This window comes from Carcharhinus amblyrhynchos, chromosome 15 (genome assembly GCF_965287045.1).
Source record: "Carcharhinus amblyrhynchos chromosome 15, sCarAmb.v2.hapA, whole genome shotgun sequence".
NCBI lineage: Eukaryota > Metazoa > Chordata > Chondrichthyes > Carcharhiniformes > Carcharhinidae > Carcharhinus > Carcharhinus amblyrhynchos.
The window spans coordinates 14,665,786-14,681,555 of record NC_137338.1 but is presented as its reverse complement, the minus strand read 5'-3'; the positions used below and the strand labels follow the sequence as shown (position 1 = coordinate 14,681,555).

Below are 15,770 nucleotides of genomic sequence, written 5' to 3'. Positions count from 1 at the left end.
AGCACCTAAGTCATGTGTTTTGTCTCCACGAACATTTTTTTTCCCTTAATTGCTCCCTCCATTTTGTTTAATACTTTTTACTTTATATATTTGTAAAAGATTTTTACGTTGTTTTCCGTCCTGTTCCATGATAATCTTGAATTTCCTGTCTTAATTTTTGTGACATTTAATTTCTCTATCTGCCTCACTTTGCATAATTTAATTGTATTCTGTACTTGGCATTTGTAATAAGCCTCCGTTTCATTTTGTTATTTTAGCCTCTCTTTTCTTTGTCATTCTATGAACTCTGTATTTGGATGCTTCATGTTTCCTCTTTTTTTCTGTGAATATTCTTGATTTGTTCCTAAACCATCTTCACCATGAAGGCCTAACATTTATTAATTTGCTGCTATTGACTATTTTTCACACAGAAGGAAGGTATTCAACTATCAAGACTCTGTACCAGTCTTCTACAGAGTAACTCAGTTGATTCAACTCCCTTGGCCTATCTCCATAGCTCCGATAGTCTATTTCCTTCGGGTACCATCAAGTTTCCTTTTGAAATCCTAAATTATCTCTGCTTCCACCACCCTTTTAGACAGAGAGTTCCAGTCCATTATTATTCGTTACTTTTAAAAGGTTCTTCCTTGTATTCTTCCCTGCATCTCTTGCCCAAAACCTTGGATCTTATTTCCTAATCGTTTTGCCATCAACAACTGAAAGTGCTTATTTTTGTCTACCAGTCACAGTATTAAAATGATTCTTATCGACATCCTAAGTGATTGTAACAAAAAATGTAAGCTATCGCTCCTCGACCTTCTCAGTTTGTCTGAGGCCTTTGACACAATTGATCATGCAATCCTCCTTCAGTGGCGCTCCGCTGCTGTCTAGCTAGACGGGGCTGCACTTGTTGGTCCTAATCTTAACTATCTAATCATAACAAGAGGCTGGCTTCTCTTCCCCAAAGATCTATACTTCGTCCCCTTCTATTTATTATTTTAATTTTACCCCTTGACAATATCATCAAAAACACAACACCACTTCCTCTTGTATGCTGACAAATACCCAGCCCCACCTCACCGCCAACCTCTCCTGACCCCTTCACTCTGTGTTTTCAGATTGTTTGTCTAACATCCACTGCTCAGTGAGCAGAAATTTTCTCCAATTAAATATCAAGATGACCTAACCGTCATCTCAGTTCCCACTACAAACTCTTATTTCCTAAGCACTGACTCTATCCCTCCCCCTGGCAAATGATGGGAGGCTAAACCATATTGTTCTTTGTTGTTATGTTTGATCCCATGATAGGCTTCCAAACATGTATTAGGACCATCGCTTATGACTGCCTATTTCTACCTCTGTAAAATCGTTTGACTTTTGTCCAGCGAAATCATCATTCATGTCTTTGTTGCTTTTAAACTTGACTGTGAAAGCACACACCCGCCTCATTTCTATGTTCCACCCTCTGAAATTGAGATCATCCAAAATTCAGCTGCCTGTGTCCTAACTTGAACAAAGTTGCATTCCTGCAATCAACTTTGTTCTGGTTTCCATGGGCTTCTGGTTAAGCATTACCTCAATTTTTAAATTTTCGTTGTCTTCACATCCCTCCGGTGGTTTCATTACTCCCTATTTCCATAATTTGCGGCAGTACAACCTTCCAACTCTTTGCGCTTCTAATTCTGGCCTCTTGCACGTCCCAATTTTAATCCTCTGTCCATTGGTGCCCTTGCCTTCAGCTGCATAGGCCATAAGCTCTGAAATTTACTCCCCAAATCTTTTGACTCTGTACGTCTTCCCTCCTTTAAGACCATCTTTACAACCTGCCTCTTGTGATCATCTTGTATAGTTTGTCAAATTTTGCTTTATGATTGTCACACTAAATGCCTCAGCCACATGTGTCTCATGAAATTAGAACCCAAGTTCTTCCTTTTGTTGAGTTTACTATCAAATAAATCGGTTGGACTTAAACCTGGTGTTGTCAGACTTCTTACTGTGTTTTAGAATAGCCAGGGTCATCTCAGGGTGGCACAGTGGTTAGCACTGGTGCCTTACAGAACCAGGGACCCGGGTTCGATTCCTAGTTTAGGTCACTGTCTGTGTGGAGTTTGCACGTTCTCCCCTTGTCTGCGTGGGTTTCCTCTGGGTGCTCCCGTTTCCCCCCACATTCTGAAAGAAATGCTGGTTAGGTGATTTGGCTCCAGAGTGTAGTAACTAGGGGAATTTCACAGTAACTTCATTGCAGTGTTATTGTAAGCCTTACTTGTTACTAATAAATAAACTTTGCTTTTTTAAAGAAAACATTGCTTCTCTCCAACTTTTTGATGCTACAGTATTTTATCCCCTTAGCAGTCATTTTCCTCTACTCAGTATAAATGCACAGTCCATTTTTTAGCCATCCAGTGCGTGCTTGCTTGTGTCTCCCAATTTTATTTAGAATTGAAATGAAAGTGTAATATGTTGGAAATCTGAAATTAAAAACAAAGCACCAGGAAAACTCAGCCATTATGGCAGCATCGGAGTGTCATATTGGACTTAAAATGTTAACTCTGTTTTCTCTCCACAGATGCTGCCAGTCTTGCTGAGTTGTCCAACATTATCTGCTTTTATTTAGAATTGACCTTGCTAACTTTTTGAGTTGTCAAATTTAGTAGCTATTAGCTTCAGCAGCTTTCTGACAAACTCAGTATTCCAATAGCTACTGAGAGAAGCTAAAGACTGATTTGGTTGGGAAATTTTTCTACAGCAATTTTTGTATGATACAAAAAGATTCTTTAGATCAGAGCTTATTGGCAATGACAGCAGAGAGAGGATTATACTGAATTCCTGTATTAATATTTACAATGTTGCACTTGCTGGTATTTTCCTATCAAGATATAGTTGGATAACATTTCAGAAATGAATGTTGTAAGCCCTCTATTGTTTTGAATGTAATTTTAAAATACATTTTCTTTCCCAGATACCAATGCTGCTGTGGACCGTGGACAGTCTACCAATGCAGCTTCAGCCTCTGCATCCAACTCGACCTGAGGATGAGATGGCCCTGGCTCAAATTTCCAGTCAGCTGCAAAAATGCTGGTCAACTATGAAAATCGTCATTAGTGTTCATTTTATTTAATCTTGTTTCAAAAACATACACAAAATAAATACAAACCAATCATTTACTCATTGAAGAGGGATTGAAAAGGAATGTGGAGCAATGTTACACTCCTCCCTTGACAATCTTTTATTGAAATCTGCCATAGTGTTCAAATCTCCTCCCCCCCACCCAATCCAAAAATATGAAAGTCCGAGGTGTGTTTCACTCTGGTGTAGTGCAGGGTTTGGATTTGGCATGAAGCATTGCCATCAGATCTTTCCTTAAGAGTCTGAGTCAGAAAGTAGTTGTGTTAGTTATAGGTATTAGGTTTTATCAATACTGGACCTGTACCAGCAACATACGGACAAGGGTACAGATCCACTGAAACAACCACTGCAAGAGAGACCAGAGACTCCAAAGTCACCATAATTTCTCTGCATCGAAGTGAAGTTTAATATTTTCAGAACCTTTTAAGTCACTTGATTATTTGACACTTCAGGGCTAAAGATTTTTTTTTGTGTGGCCCAGTGCAACTCTGCACTGGTCCCATTTATTTAAAGCAAGATACCGCAGAAACAGTGTAGCACGTACACCCATGTTACATGTGCACAATATATCCATGGGTCCCAGTAGATTGCTGAACTACACCAACTGAAATACAATCTTGAGTTCTTGAAGGAGTGTAAAAATTATCCTAATTATTTCAGACTTCCTCAATATTATCCTGTCTTTTTTTTCCCCACCCCACCCAAATACCCAAACTATTCCCCCCCTGCCCCCCCCCACCCTGTTTTAATCATATTGTTTTGTACATAAAGTATGTGGACCTGGGAACTGATGAGAGCAACAAACATTCAGGGCAAATTTTGTTAATTGTAGGAGAGCTTTTAAAGCCATATAGTTTCAATTCTGTACTATAGGTGCGGCTACAATGTAACAATAAGGAATTTAGCGCTGTATAGTATATAGTTTGGAGTGCCTTTGCTTCCAATGTTTGACTTTTTTTTAAAATGTCCCTCACTGAAGTATATTTGCTATTTCTTTCATATTTAACCCTTTATGTACCTTTTTAAGTTGACATCTGTCCTATAGAGAATTTTTATTTTTATTGCTATATCAAATTCACACTGCAGTTGGAACAAAACAGTTGTACAGAATTGTTGAACACTTCGAAAGTTGCATATTTCGTTATTTAAAATGTTTGGGCTCTCAGCAGGTTATGGCAAGTTTGAGGCTGGAGTGTTCTACGGAAAATAATTGTTTCCAGTTGTTTTGGCAGAGTTAATTTGAAAAGAAAGCTACAATACAAATTTTAGTCTGTTATATACATGTATAACCAACTATTTGAACACTTATGTGCTATGCCAACTCTCTTCTACTCTCCAAAAAAAATTACTGTAGGACATGAAACTAGGAATGAAAGTAAACCTGGCAGAGTTGCTACTAGTACTGCATGAACTGATGACTTTAAATTTTTAATGTACAAATGATATAATTATTTGACATTTTATAATGCAAATCTTGATTTTAATTACTTTGTTTTACCAAATGCTTTTATCTTATGTGCACCGAGTTAACACTGGAGTGTCCCATTACATGGCTTCCTATCTGAAGTGTAGCTTTAATTTGCAGCTTCTAAAATTTCATGTGAATTTGTACTAAGGATGAGAGAACTGTTAGGATTTGATTAGTGCCTTTAAAGGAGCAAGTTCATTTTGTCCATTGAACTTTTGCCCTTTTTTTGGTTTCTGTTTTTGTAACAGACTTAGCACTATTTTTGCTAAAATACCACACTTGTGATATTTTTGTCGCTGTTCTTGCATCCATGTAAGCTAGATCTATAAAATGATATATAATGAGGAAAAGCCACTAAATACTGCATTGGGGAAGTGGGCATTGGACAAAAATGGAATAAAGGGCAAGTTTAATCTGAATGGTTTGCTCATCCTTAATGCACCTCTGCTGCAGTATATATTAATTACAAGCAACAAGATATGCACTGGCATCTGCAGTGTATCAGCAGTGAGTGAATTTCCAAGTAAAGCTGAGTCTAGACTGCGCATGTAGTCTTGATTCCTGTAATGGAGTGTACACTATCACTTTGTCTTTTTTTTTAATGTTTGGAAGTTTTATAGCCTGTCCTTATCACAACTCAGCCTGGCAATTATCTGTGTATTTTCTGGCAACCCCATACCATAGGCTGATGGACTTCTGTCAACTTTTTTTGAGATCCTGCATTGTCACTCCCATTAAAAACAATGGGAGAATGAAATATTTGGAAACTGAATCTAAAAACTTATTTTTTTGTATTTTGTTTTTGAAAAGCTTTCAAATGTTGTAATGTTGTCCCCACGTGTTTTTCTGATTAGCAACGTTCTGACCGGCATGTAGGCTGCTGCTGCTGCTGTGAACCAGCCTCTGGCCTCAAGTCACCATTTCTTTAATGAAAAGACAGATTTATTCAGAAATTAGTTAGACTAGTGCAGTGCTCGCCTTTCACTTTTGAGAGTTTGAGTAAAGGGGGAGGGGGGAAGTGATCTGATGAAAGGGAACTTTTTTTTGAGCCTCAGAGTTCGATATGAATGTTCTCTAAGGGGAAAATCAAGAAGAGGTGGCTTAAAGTTGTATTTAAAATCTGATACTGTAGGCAGCACGTTTTCATGGCCTGCTCTTAAACATTCTACCAGTTTGAGCTACAGAATCTATGGGGGGGGAAAAGATTTTGGACATATGTTAAATTAGGCTTATCCAGAATGAGCAGAAGTTGCAGTGTGAAGCTGATTCCTGCCAGTTGCTGGGTTCCTCAGGACAAAGTGAGTCGACCTGGTTATTGACATTACGCCCTAGACTAATAGGTGGCCATATGCAATTTCAAGCTCTTTGGACAACCTAAGAGATTCCCAAGTTGTAAAAGAACCATCTAGAATTGGTTTGTACAGTTTTTTTTGGTGTGAGCTATTCTTTAATAGTGACCATCACAAAAATATTTTATTACAATATGGAAATTAATATTCAAACAGGTAGTATGTATTTTAGGCTTTATTTTTTAGTATGCACAATAAATATTCCTCATTTTTGTGTGTTTTATTGTTACAAAAGAAAGGCTTATTCACTATAAAATTGTCACTTCAGCCCCCTGATCTTGAGAGCATTCTGAAGGGGATTATTCAAGATGTGGGCTGCAGTAATGATGATAGTGGCAGCGGGTAGTGAATGAGTTAATTAGCAATGTGAATTGAGTTTGGTTGGGGTGGTCTTTATTAGACCATTTGTATAAATATCGCAAACACTGACTCACAGTACCCTCCAGATTCCTCAAGGGAATGGAGGAAAAGATAAGCAGCTACGACATTTCAGTCAGCTTCCTGAGACTGAGATTCAGAAATGTAGCTATTGATTTAGCAGAAAATCAAAAAGATAGCCATCCACTAGCATGTTGCCAGCCAGTATAATTAAATTCAAGCCCAGCCTATTTGTACTGCAGTGGCTGTAATGAAGTTTCAGTGCTTTGATTTGTTTTTTAATGAAAGTGCTATTTGGTGCCATTCCTCTTCCAGTTCCCTGGTCCTGAGAAGGTCCAAATGATATACCAGGAGTGCAAAGTAGGTGTGAGCTGTAGCAAGTGGCCTCACAGTGATACGGTTTAGTGACAGTAGCATAACTTTGATCCAAATTTCTCCTGGTTTGAACTTCTTTTTGGGAGGGGGTGTGTGGTTTGGGAGTGTCTCCAATTGCTGTCTGCCCAATTTGATTTCCAGAATTGAAATGAATGGTTAAGATTTTGCTGCAAAGATCAACCAAACCTTCGAAACTGTCTAAGGGGATACGTTGAAGTCATTGCCTACATCCTTGTTTTTATGTTGCAATTTGCAATTGGTACACAAAGGGTTAAACGTGGTAATTTACTTGTGTGACTACCTGCTTGCCTGTATAATCCGCATTAGAGATGTTTTGCTATGCTTATCACAGCCTGTATACAAAAGCGTGACCACCTCTCTTGTCAAAAAAAAGGACTGTGGATAATATACAACCATTGCATCACTTGTGAACTGTCTTGGTTTTAAAAAAACAAAAAACAAAAAAAAGACCTGTTTAACATTATTACTTGAATGCTTCTGTTTGTGACTGAATTTTTATTTCATTTTAATATAAATTTTTGTGAAGTATGCTTGATGTTTATCCCTGTAAATACAATTCGTTCTGTGTGACTCGGTTCCGAATAGATTACCTGGTACTGTAATTTGCATTAAATAAACAGTAGGATAGGCCACAAACAATTCATAGTCCCTTCCTGTCTAATTTTGTAAGTCTTCCTTTTTAATGTGCAGTTGATTTTGATCAAGTAAAAGTGGTTAATTCTTTCACTGGATTTAACCTATAATGTAGGTTTGCAATATAGTCTGCCTTTTGTGTATTTAATAAAATGTCTTGACTGTAGCATTTTATGAATTAAATACATGTGCAAAAGTATAGTTTAATCACTAGTAAAGAACTACTGTGCGGAAAAATTATCAAAATATTGTATTTCAATATAAATAACCCATGTTTATGGATATTAAGACACTCAACTGAATGGCTTAAACCTCCAAAGAGTGATGGTAAGCTTTAGAGAGGCTAAAGTAAAATTCTGTTTTCATGATCAGTTTGGTCATTAGTCCAAATTCTCACTATAACTGGTCAATGTATCAGAAGGCAGCAAAACCAACTGTACATTGCAGATTTGACAATTTACAGCATGTATGAACTGCTGAGTTCACTGCTCAACACTCACTGGCACTTCAGTGTTCCTATATAAAGTATTTCTTTGCTCTTTCCAACATCCTCTGCCCCATTTAAAAATATGTTCTGAGCCAACCTTAGAAGCCCTAGTAGTGAATACAAATTAAACTTGCATTTCTCAAATCTCAAGTTGGTTTCTTTAATTTTGTTGTTAAAATTTGGCTTGCTGGCAGTAAAAACAGTGATTAGTAATAAAAATATTATAAAGCGACCTCGGCAAACACCAAGGCGTCAGTTGCATTTTCTTCAGAAGTATTCAAGATGAACCAATTTATTAAAACAATCATTTTGGATTTAATCTCACGTTCCTCAATTTTTATTTACACTGTACATTCAGACGGAGCTGTGATTACTTGCATCTGACTGGTTAACCAATGTGAAGCTGAACTGCAAAATATATGGTTGTATATGAATACATACACAAGTGAGCTACCAGAGAAAATAATAGAAATTGCTGCTGTTCTTGTTTCCTCAAAGTGTTACTTGGCTTAAAACAATAAAATTATACCTAAATTGAAATAATGGTCTGAAAAATACCCGTTCCAGTGTCATGAAAGAAAAAGTAAAATGCATTTGTATTTTGTGCATCAATACTACATATTTGGACTCCCAGCAGTCGAATCTGGTAAGATCATTAATTTTTTTTAATTCTAAAAAGAAAAGCAAACCTGTGTGAAGTACGTTTTCAATGCTGACAGCAAAACTCGGGAGCAGGTTAACTGTGAACTTTTTAGATGCAGTTATTTTATTTACGAAACACTCCATGTGACTTGGATAATATAACTTTCAAAATATGAGGGAGATTTTGCTTTGGGAAGTTTTTTTTTAGTCACACCCTACATGGTTTTCCTTTTGTATCGTCTCATAGTTTTATGCCCTCCATATATTTATATGTTATTTGAATAAGTATTATTTTAGCAGTGGATCCAGTATTAAAACTGTAAAGATTCTTGAGATTGTCTTTTGCGGACTCTCGGAAAACAGCACTTAGCTAATTCTGAAGCTTACCTAACCAAAGTATTAAAATATTTAAATATATATTCATGTAATGAAGGATATAAAACACTGTTGAAAAAAAATTGCATGCATTAATATTGCCCACTGCCAGATTAAGCTAATATTCAAAAAAAAATTCATTAAAATTGAATGTTGTCCTCATTTTCCCAATCAATATTATGGAATATATGTACTGTAAGGTGATTAAGTGGGTTACTGGCATCCAGGGCAGCATTCACAACTGCTTATCTCTGTTACCTTTCTTGTTAGCTGCAATCCTAAGTGATGGCATGCTTATAATACACCATAGAATGGTGAGAAGCATTTGTACATCCACAGTTCTGTGTGGAGTGAACTTCAATCTCCAAGAATCCGCTAGATGGAAGTTGAGCGCTAGGGTGAGTCCTTGTTTATTGGAGGAAGTTAGACCCCTTCGTCATGGGTGAAGTCCATCTTATATTTCCCAAATTGCCAGGTGATGACTATAACCCAGAGTGGGTTAATCCATCATTGGCATCACAATAACTTGCATTTACGTTGTGATTTTAAAGTTTTAAAAAAAAAATCCCAGGAAGTATTACAGAAAGAAGTGGAGCAGATGCTGATTGTGGTGCAAGTTGGGAAGGAGAGATGACTGCTCCCTTTATTGAAAAAGTGGGCTTTAAAATGAGGGAGATTAAGTGGATTATGGAAGAAATTCTTCAGAAAATGCTAAAGATTCTGCCACCATTGATGAGCCAGAGCAAGAAATGATGCACGCAAGATAGTAATCATGCCATTATCAGTCACTGAAGGGAAGCATGCAGGTGCAGCAGGCAGTAAAGAAGGTAAATGGCATGTTGGCCTTCATTGCGAGAGGTTTTTTTTTGAGTACAGGAGCAATTATACAGGGTGTTGGTGAGACCATACCTAGAGTAATGAGTGCAGCTTTAATCTTTTTTGAGGAAGGACGTTCTTACTCTGGGAATGCAGCGAAGGTTTACCAGGACGATTCCGGGGATGGCGGGACTGCGTATGAGGAGAGATTGACTTACTAGGTTAGGATTGTTTTTGCTGGAGTTCAGACCAATGAGAGGGGGGATCTCATAGAGACTTATAAAATTCTAACAGGACTAGACAGGGTAGATGCAGGGAGGATGTTCCCGATGGTGGGGGAGTCCAGAACCCAGGGGTCACAGTCTGAGGATTTGGGGTAGACCATTTAGGACTGAGGTGAGGAGACATTTCTTCACCCAAAGAGTGGTGAGCGTGTGGAATTCATTACCACAGGAAGTAGTTGATGCCAAAACATTGAATGTATTCAGGAGGCGGCTGGATATAACACTTAAGGCAAATGGGATCAAAGGTTACGGGGAAAAGGCAGGATTAGGCTATTGAGTTGGATGATCAGCCATGATCATAATGAATGGTGGAGCAGGCACGAAGGGCCAAATGGCCTGCCGCTATCGTCTATGTTCTATATGTGAATGGTGATGATGTGGTTGGGGGGGGGGGGTGGCATGCAGGATATGAGGTTGCCAATGCTTGTAAAGATGATGTGAAACTGTATGGATCATTGTGGATGAAGGTGGTGGCCTAGCAGGGCCGGATGAATGTAACTTAAGAATAGGAACATGTTGGAGAATTTCAGTCCAGAGATGGCCAAAGCTAAAGTAAAAGTAATTTACATTTAGACATGTTCTTTTTTTATGGATGAAATATGGGGTTTGAATATTGGTTTGAACAGGATGTGAAGCATTGTCTGATTTCAACCAGAGCTTGGGGCCAGAAAAGGTGGGTGGGGGAGAGTAGGTGTGGGAGCTTTAAATGACAAATTCCGAAGCATCAGGAAGAATGAAGGCAAATCTCACCACTCCAAATTATAAAACTTGCCATGATTTATTTTATTGCAGATTGTCATAAAACCTGGCTGGTTCAATAAGATATAACCTATCATAAATGTAATCACAGAATTTGTCACCAAACAGATCGAGTGGTAATTAGCTAAGTTTCAATTGTGATATTGGTTTTAAAATGAGTAAGAGTATCTGAGCAAAAGAAGCCATAACAATGTTCATAAGCTTGGACAGACAAAATGTTTGGGTAGATAGGGATCAAAGGTGGAAAAGATGTCTCATTGAACAGATTAACGTGGAGAATCAAGTTAGAATGTCAAGAAGGCGTATGGTGTACTGGCCTTCGTTACTCGAGGGATTGAGTTTAGGAGTTGGGAGGTAATGCTGCAACTTTATAAGACCCTTGTCAGACCCCATTTGGAGTATTGTGTGCAGTTCTGGTCGCCTCACTACAGGAAGGATGTGGAAGTTATTGAGAGGGTGCAGAGGAGATTTACAAGGATGTTGCCTGGATTGGGAGGCATGCCTTATGAAACGTTGAGGGAGCTAGGTCTCCTCCTTGGAGAGATGAAAGTTGAGAGGCAACCTGATAGAGGTTTATAAAATGTTGAGAGGTATAGACAGGGTGGATTCTCGGAGGTTATTTCCCAGGGCTGAAATGGTTGCTACGAGAGGACACAGGTTTAAGGTGCTGGGGAGCAGGTACAGAGGAGATGTCGGAGTAAGTTTTTCACTCAGGGTGATGAGTGAGTGGAATCAGCTGCGGTCGGTGGTGGTAGAGGCAAACTCGCTGGAGTCTTTTTTAAAAGACTTCTGGATGAGTACATGGGATTGGGAGTTATAGATAGTTCTATGGCCTGGTAGGTATGGATATGATCGGTGCAACTTGTGGGCCGAAGGGCCTGTTTGTGCTGTAGTGTTCTATGTTCTAAAAGAGGTGAAAACCTGAATGGTAGGAAAAGAGAATGGAAATTTGTTAAGGGAAAGTCATGTAAAATGAACTTGCTTGAGACAATGGCGAGTATTGATGAGGGTAATGCTGTTGATGTGATGTACAAGGATTCACAAAAAGCAGTTGATAAGGTGCTGCCCAGCAGATTGAAATAAAAGAGATAGCAGCAACGTGGATAGGAAATTCTTTACTCAGAGTGGTTGGGGTGTGGAATGTACTGCCTGCAGTGATAGTGGAGTCGGACACTTTAAGATGTTATGCTAAACCTAAAACACTAATTCCGCTTCAACTGGAGTATTCCATCCGGTTCCATGTACTGTGCTTAAGGAAGGTGGTGAAGGCATTAGCAATGGTACAGAAAAGCTTCGCGAGAATGATTGAGATTGAGCAACTTTGGTTAAATAGAAAGGTTGGAGAAATTCACTCGTCTGAACTGGGATGAGGGTAATGGGTGAGTCGCCTAACGGGACACATAGACAGGCTGGGCCTGTACCCATTGGAATTTAGAAGAATGGTGATTTTATTGAAACATCTAAAACCTTGAAAGGAATTGACAGGATGGAAGCTGAAAAGACGTTTTGCCTTGCAGGAAACTCGGGGATAAGAGTTTGAAAATAAGGGGTCTCCTGTTAAGACTGAGATATGGTGAAACATTGTGTGAGGGTGGTTTTCAGGACTCTTCCCCACAGAGCTGTGGAGACGGTCATTGAATATTTTTAAGGTAGAGATGGATAGATCCTTGACCACCAAGGGAGTGGAAGGATATCAGAGAGGTGGAATGTGGAGTTGAGGCCACAGTCAGCTCAGCTCATCTTGTTGAATGAAAGCAGGCTCAAGGAACTGAATGACCTACTTGTTTTAATATTCGTTAGGACTACTCCTTGGAGAAGAAGAATTTGAAAGGAGATTTGATAGAGGTATTAAAATCAAGGGATCGGGGAAAAGTAGGTGGAGCAAAGCTATTCCCATTGCTGGAAAGATCTAGAACTAGAGGGCACAGATTGAAGGTAGTTGGCAAAAGAAGCAGTCAGGACATGAGCTCTTTTCCATGCAATGACTGGTTAGGATCAGGAATGTACTGCCTGAGTGTGGTGGAGGCAGAGTCACAAGCTTTCAAGAGGGAATTAAATCATTGTCTTAAAACATTGCAACGCTATAGGGAAAAAAGAAAGGGAGAATTTCTCTGTTGGAGGGGTGGCATAGACACAATTAGCTGAATGGTCTCTTTTTCTATGCTGTACCATTCTAAGATGAGCCTGATATCTCAAGGATTTACCTTTAAAGTGGAAGAAGTCTTACCCAAAAGAAAATTGAGCCTCCATTCTGGTTCTGCTTATTAAGATTCAAGAAACTTCCATTCTGGCAATTAACCAGGTGTATTTCTTTATTTTCTGTTCCCTTAAGACCATAGTGCAACTGCTTTTGTGTGGAAAGTGTGTAAAATGATAATGTGAAGAAATTAGTCTTCCCATCTCAGTAGTTTAAGCACAGCTTGCTGTTGTTTTTTCTAATAAAATGACCAGCCAAGTCTCTGTGGTGTGAAAATTGCAGATTTGTCTACTATGGCGTTTTACAGATTATTCTGGATTTTTCTTCAAGATAAATGTCATATTTCTAAGTTCATGGCTGGCACTGTGCTAGGTCAGAATGTGTGCTGAGGAAGATGCAAAAAGATTTCAAAATGATTTGGACAGATTTATCGATGGAAAGTAATGTGGAAAAATGTGAAGTTATCTATTTTGGTTAGAGGGACTGATGTGCTGATTATTTCTTAAATGGTAAGAGATGAGGAGTTGTAAATGTACAAAGGGACCCGAGTGCTCTTGTCAGTAAGTTATTAAAGGCTAACATGCAGGTACAGCAAGTTATTAGAAAGGTTAATGGAATGTTAGCCTTTATCATAACAGGATTTGAGTGCAGGAATAGTGAAGTTCTGCTTCAATTGTATAGAAGTTTGGTTAGACCACGTCTGGAGTAGCTTGTGCAGTTTTGGTCCCCTTACGTTAATTAGGAAGGATATTATTGCCTGTGGTAGATGGCAACAAGGGTTCACCAGATTTCTTTGCAGGGTGGTGGGACTCTCCTATAACGAGAGAAGGCAATCTGGGCCTGTTTTCTCTGGAATTTTGAAGAACGAAAGGTGATCTCATTGAAACCCACAAAATACTAGAAGGAATAGTCAAGGTAGGTGCAGGAAAAATGCTCCCTTTTGGTAGGTCTAGAACGAGGGAGCCCTTTTCAAAATAAGGGGGAAGCCACTTAAGACTGAGATGGGGAGCCTTTTACTCACAGGATGATGAATCTTTGGAATTCTTTATCTGTGCTGTAGAAGCTCAGTCATTGAGTATGTTTGAGATTGCTAGATTTCTGAATACCAACGGTGTAAGCGGGTAGTGTGGGGAAAAGACCGTGATCATGTTGAATGGTGGATCAGGCTTAACAGGCCGAATGGCCTTCTCTCCAGATGTTCCTTCCTATATCCTTAATCAGTAAACCATTTTGAGGAAGGGAATGTGTCTTGAATTGATGAACTAGATTCCCATGCGAGATAAGTTCTATTATTTCAGGGTAAATGTAATCATGTTATTTGATGAAAGAAGGCAGCTTCATTACTTTAATCATGCTGAGGACTAAAGGAACAATGGTGATTTTGTTTCTCTGTGGAATGAATCATGGATGTCTCAGCTCTGAATAACCAATGTAAGCAGGAAGTTATGTAATGGTCACCGCACTGGCTTAATTCCCAGCCAAATTATTAGTAATAGCGAACCACCTGGACTGGATAATTATTTCATTGAGTTTGCAGAGACAGAACACTAAAGCTAAAGCTGCAGTGGAGATGGCTTCCATTCTATACACCCCATTATACTGCGCGAAGAATGGAATGACTTCAGAAGGTTAGCACTTTGTGCTCGAGTCTGGTATTAACTTCAGTTATTTGAAAAAATGGGGTTGGTGTCATAGGGATACTCTTTAGACAAAAGCCCACAGAGCATGGACCAGAGCTGGAAGTCGCTATTAACTTTCCTAAGTACTGAAATACATAGGATCTCTTGAAATGAAAAAAGAGTTCACTTAATTTCCCATTATAGAATCCTACAGTGCAGAAGGAGGCCATCTAGTCCACCAGGTCGGTATGAACCGCAATCCCACCTAGGCCGTATCCCCAGAACCCCATGCATTTATCCTAGCTAGTCTCCTGACACCAAGGGTCAGTTTAGCACAGCCAATCTACTTAACTAGCACATCTTTGGACCCTGGGAGGAAACCACGCAGGCACGGGGAGAACATGCAAATTCCACACAGACATTGGCCCAAGCCAGGAATCGAACCTGGGTCCCTGGTGCTGTGAGGCAATAGTGCCACTATGCTACCCAGCTACTGTGCCACCCATTATTTTCCTGTCATTAATCGTGGTGACAGCACCCCTAGTGTAGTTAAATTCCTTCACCATGGCCTCGTGGAACACATTTAATCTCATGAAGATTAAAGCAAAATACTGTGGATGCTGGAATCTGAAATAAAAACAGAAAATGCTGGAAAATCTTAGCGGGTCTGACAGCTTCTCTGGAGAGAGAATAGAGCCAATGTTTTGAGTCTGGATGGCCCTTCATTAGAGCTCTAACAAGGGGTCATCCAGACGCAAACCATTGGTTGTTTCTCCACAGATGCTGTCAGACCTGCTGAGATTTTCCAGCGTCTTCTGTTTTTGTTTTATCTCATGGAAACCTTTGAAGCAACAATTGTGCACTTTAAAAAGGAACATAAGAAAATAGGACTTGCTCAATTTATAGCAAGAACAGAGAGGGTACTAGAAAAACTCAGCAGCTCTGGTAGCATACGTTAGGATGAAGGAGCGTTAGATCACCTTCCTCTCTAATACCTCATTTTAAACAAGAAACAATGACTTGCAAATATTACATAGCTGTGTACTACCTACAGCACAGAAATTGGTTATTCTTTGTTTATGCTCCACGTGAACATCCCTTTCTACATTGAACTTCACCAACATACTGTTCTATTCCCTTCCTCCTAAATGGATTTTGGCTGTCATCACAATTACCCATGACAGGTTCTACATCTTCACCACTGTTTTTTAAAATGAATTCCCTACTTGATTTATTAGTAATTTATCGTATTTATGGCCCCT

At 39.1% G+C, this 15,770-nt stretch overlaps 1 protein-coding gene across 1 annotated transcript in view; it reads left to right on the top strand.

Annotated features, from left to right (window-relative positions):
- gsk3ba (glycogen synthase kinase 3 beta, genome duplicate a) overlaps nucleotides 1-7,335 on the top strand; it is a 144,069-nt gene extending 136,734 nt beyond the window's left edge. Inside the window, exon 11 of the mRNA XM_080203444.1 lies at nucleotides 2,939-7,335. Within this exon, the coding sequence (XP_080059570.1) occupies nucleotides 2,939-3,009 (71 nt within the window). The 3' untranslated portion in view covers nucleotides 3,010-7,335. The remainder of the gene's footprint in view (nucleotides 1-2,938) is intronic.
- Nucleotides 7,336-15,770: the final 8,435 nt, after the last annotated feature.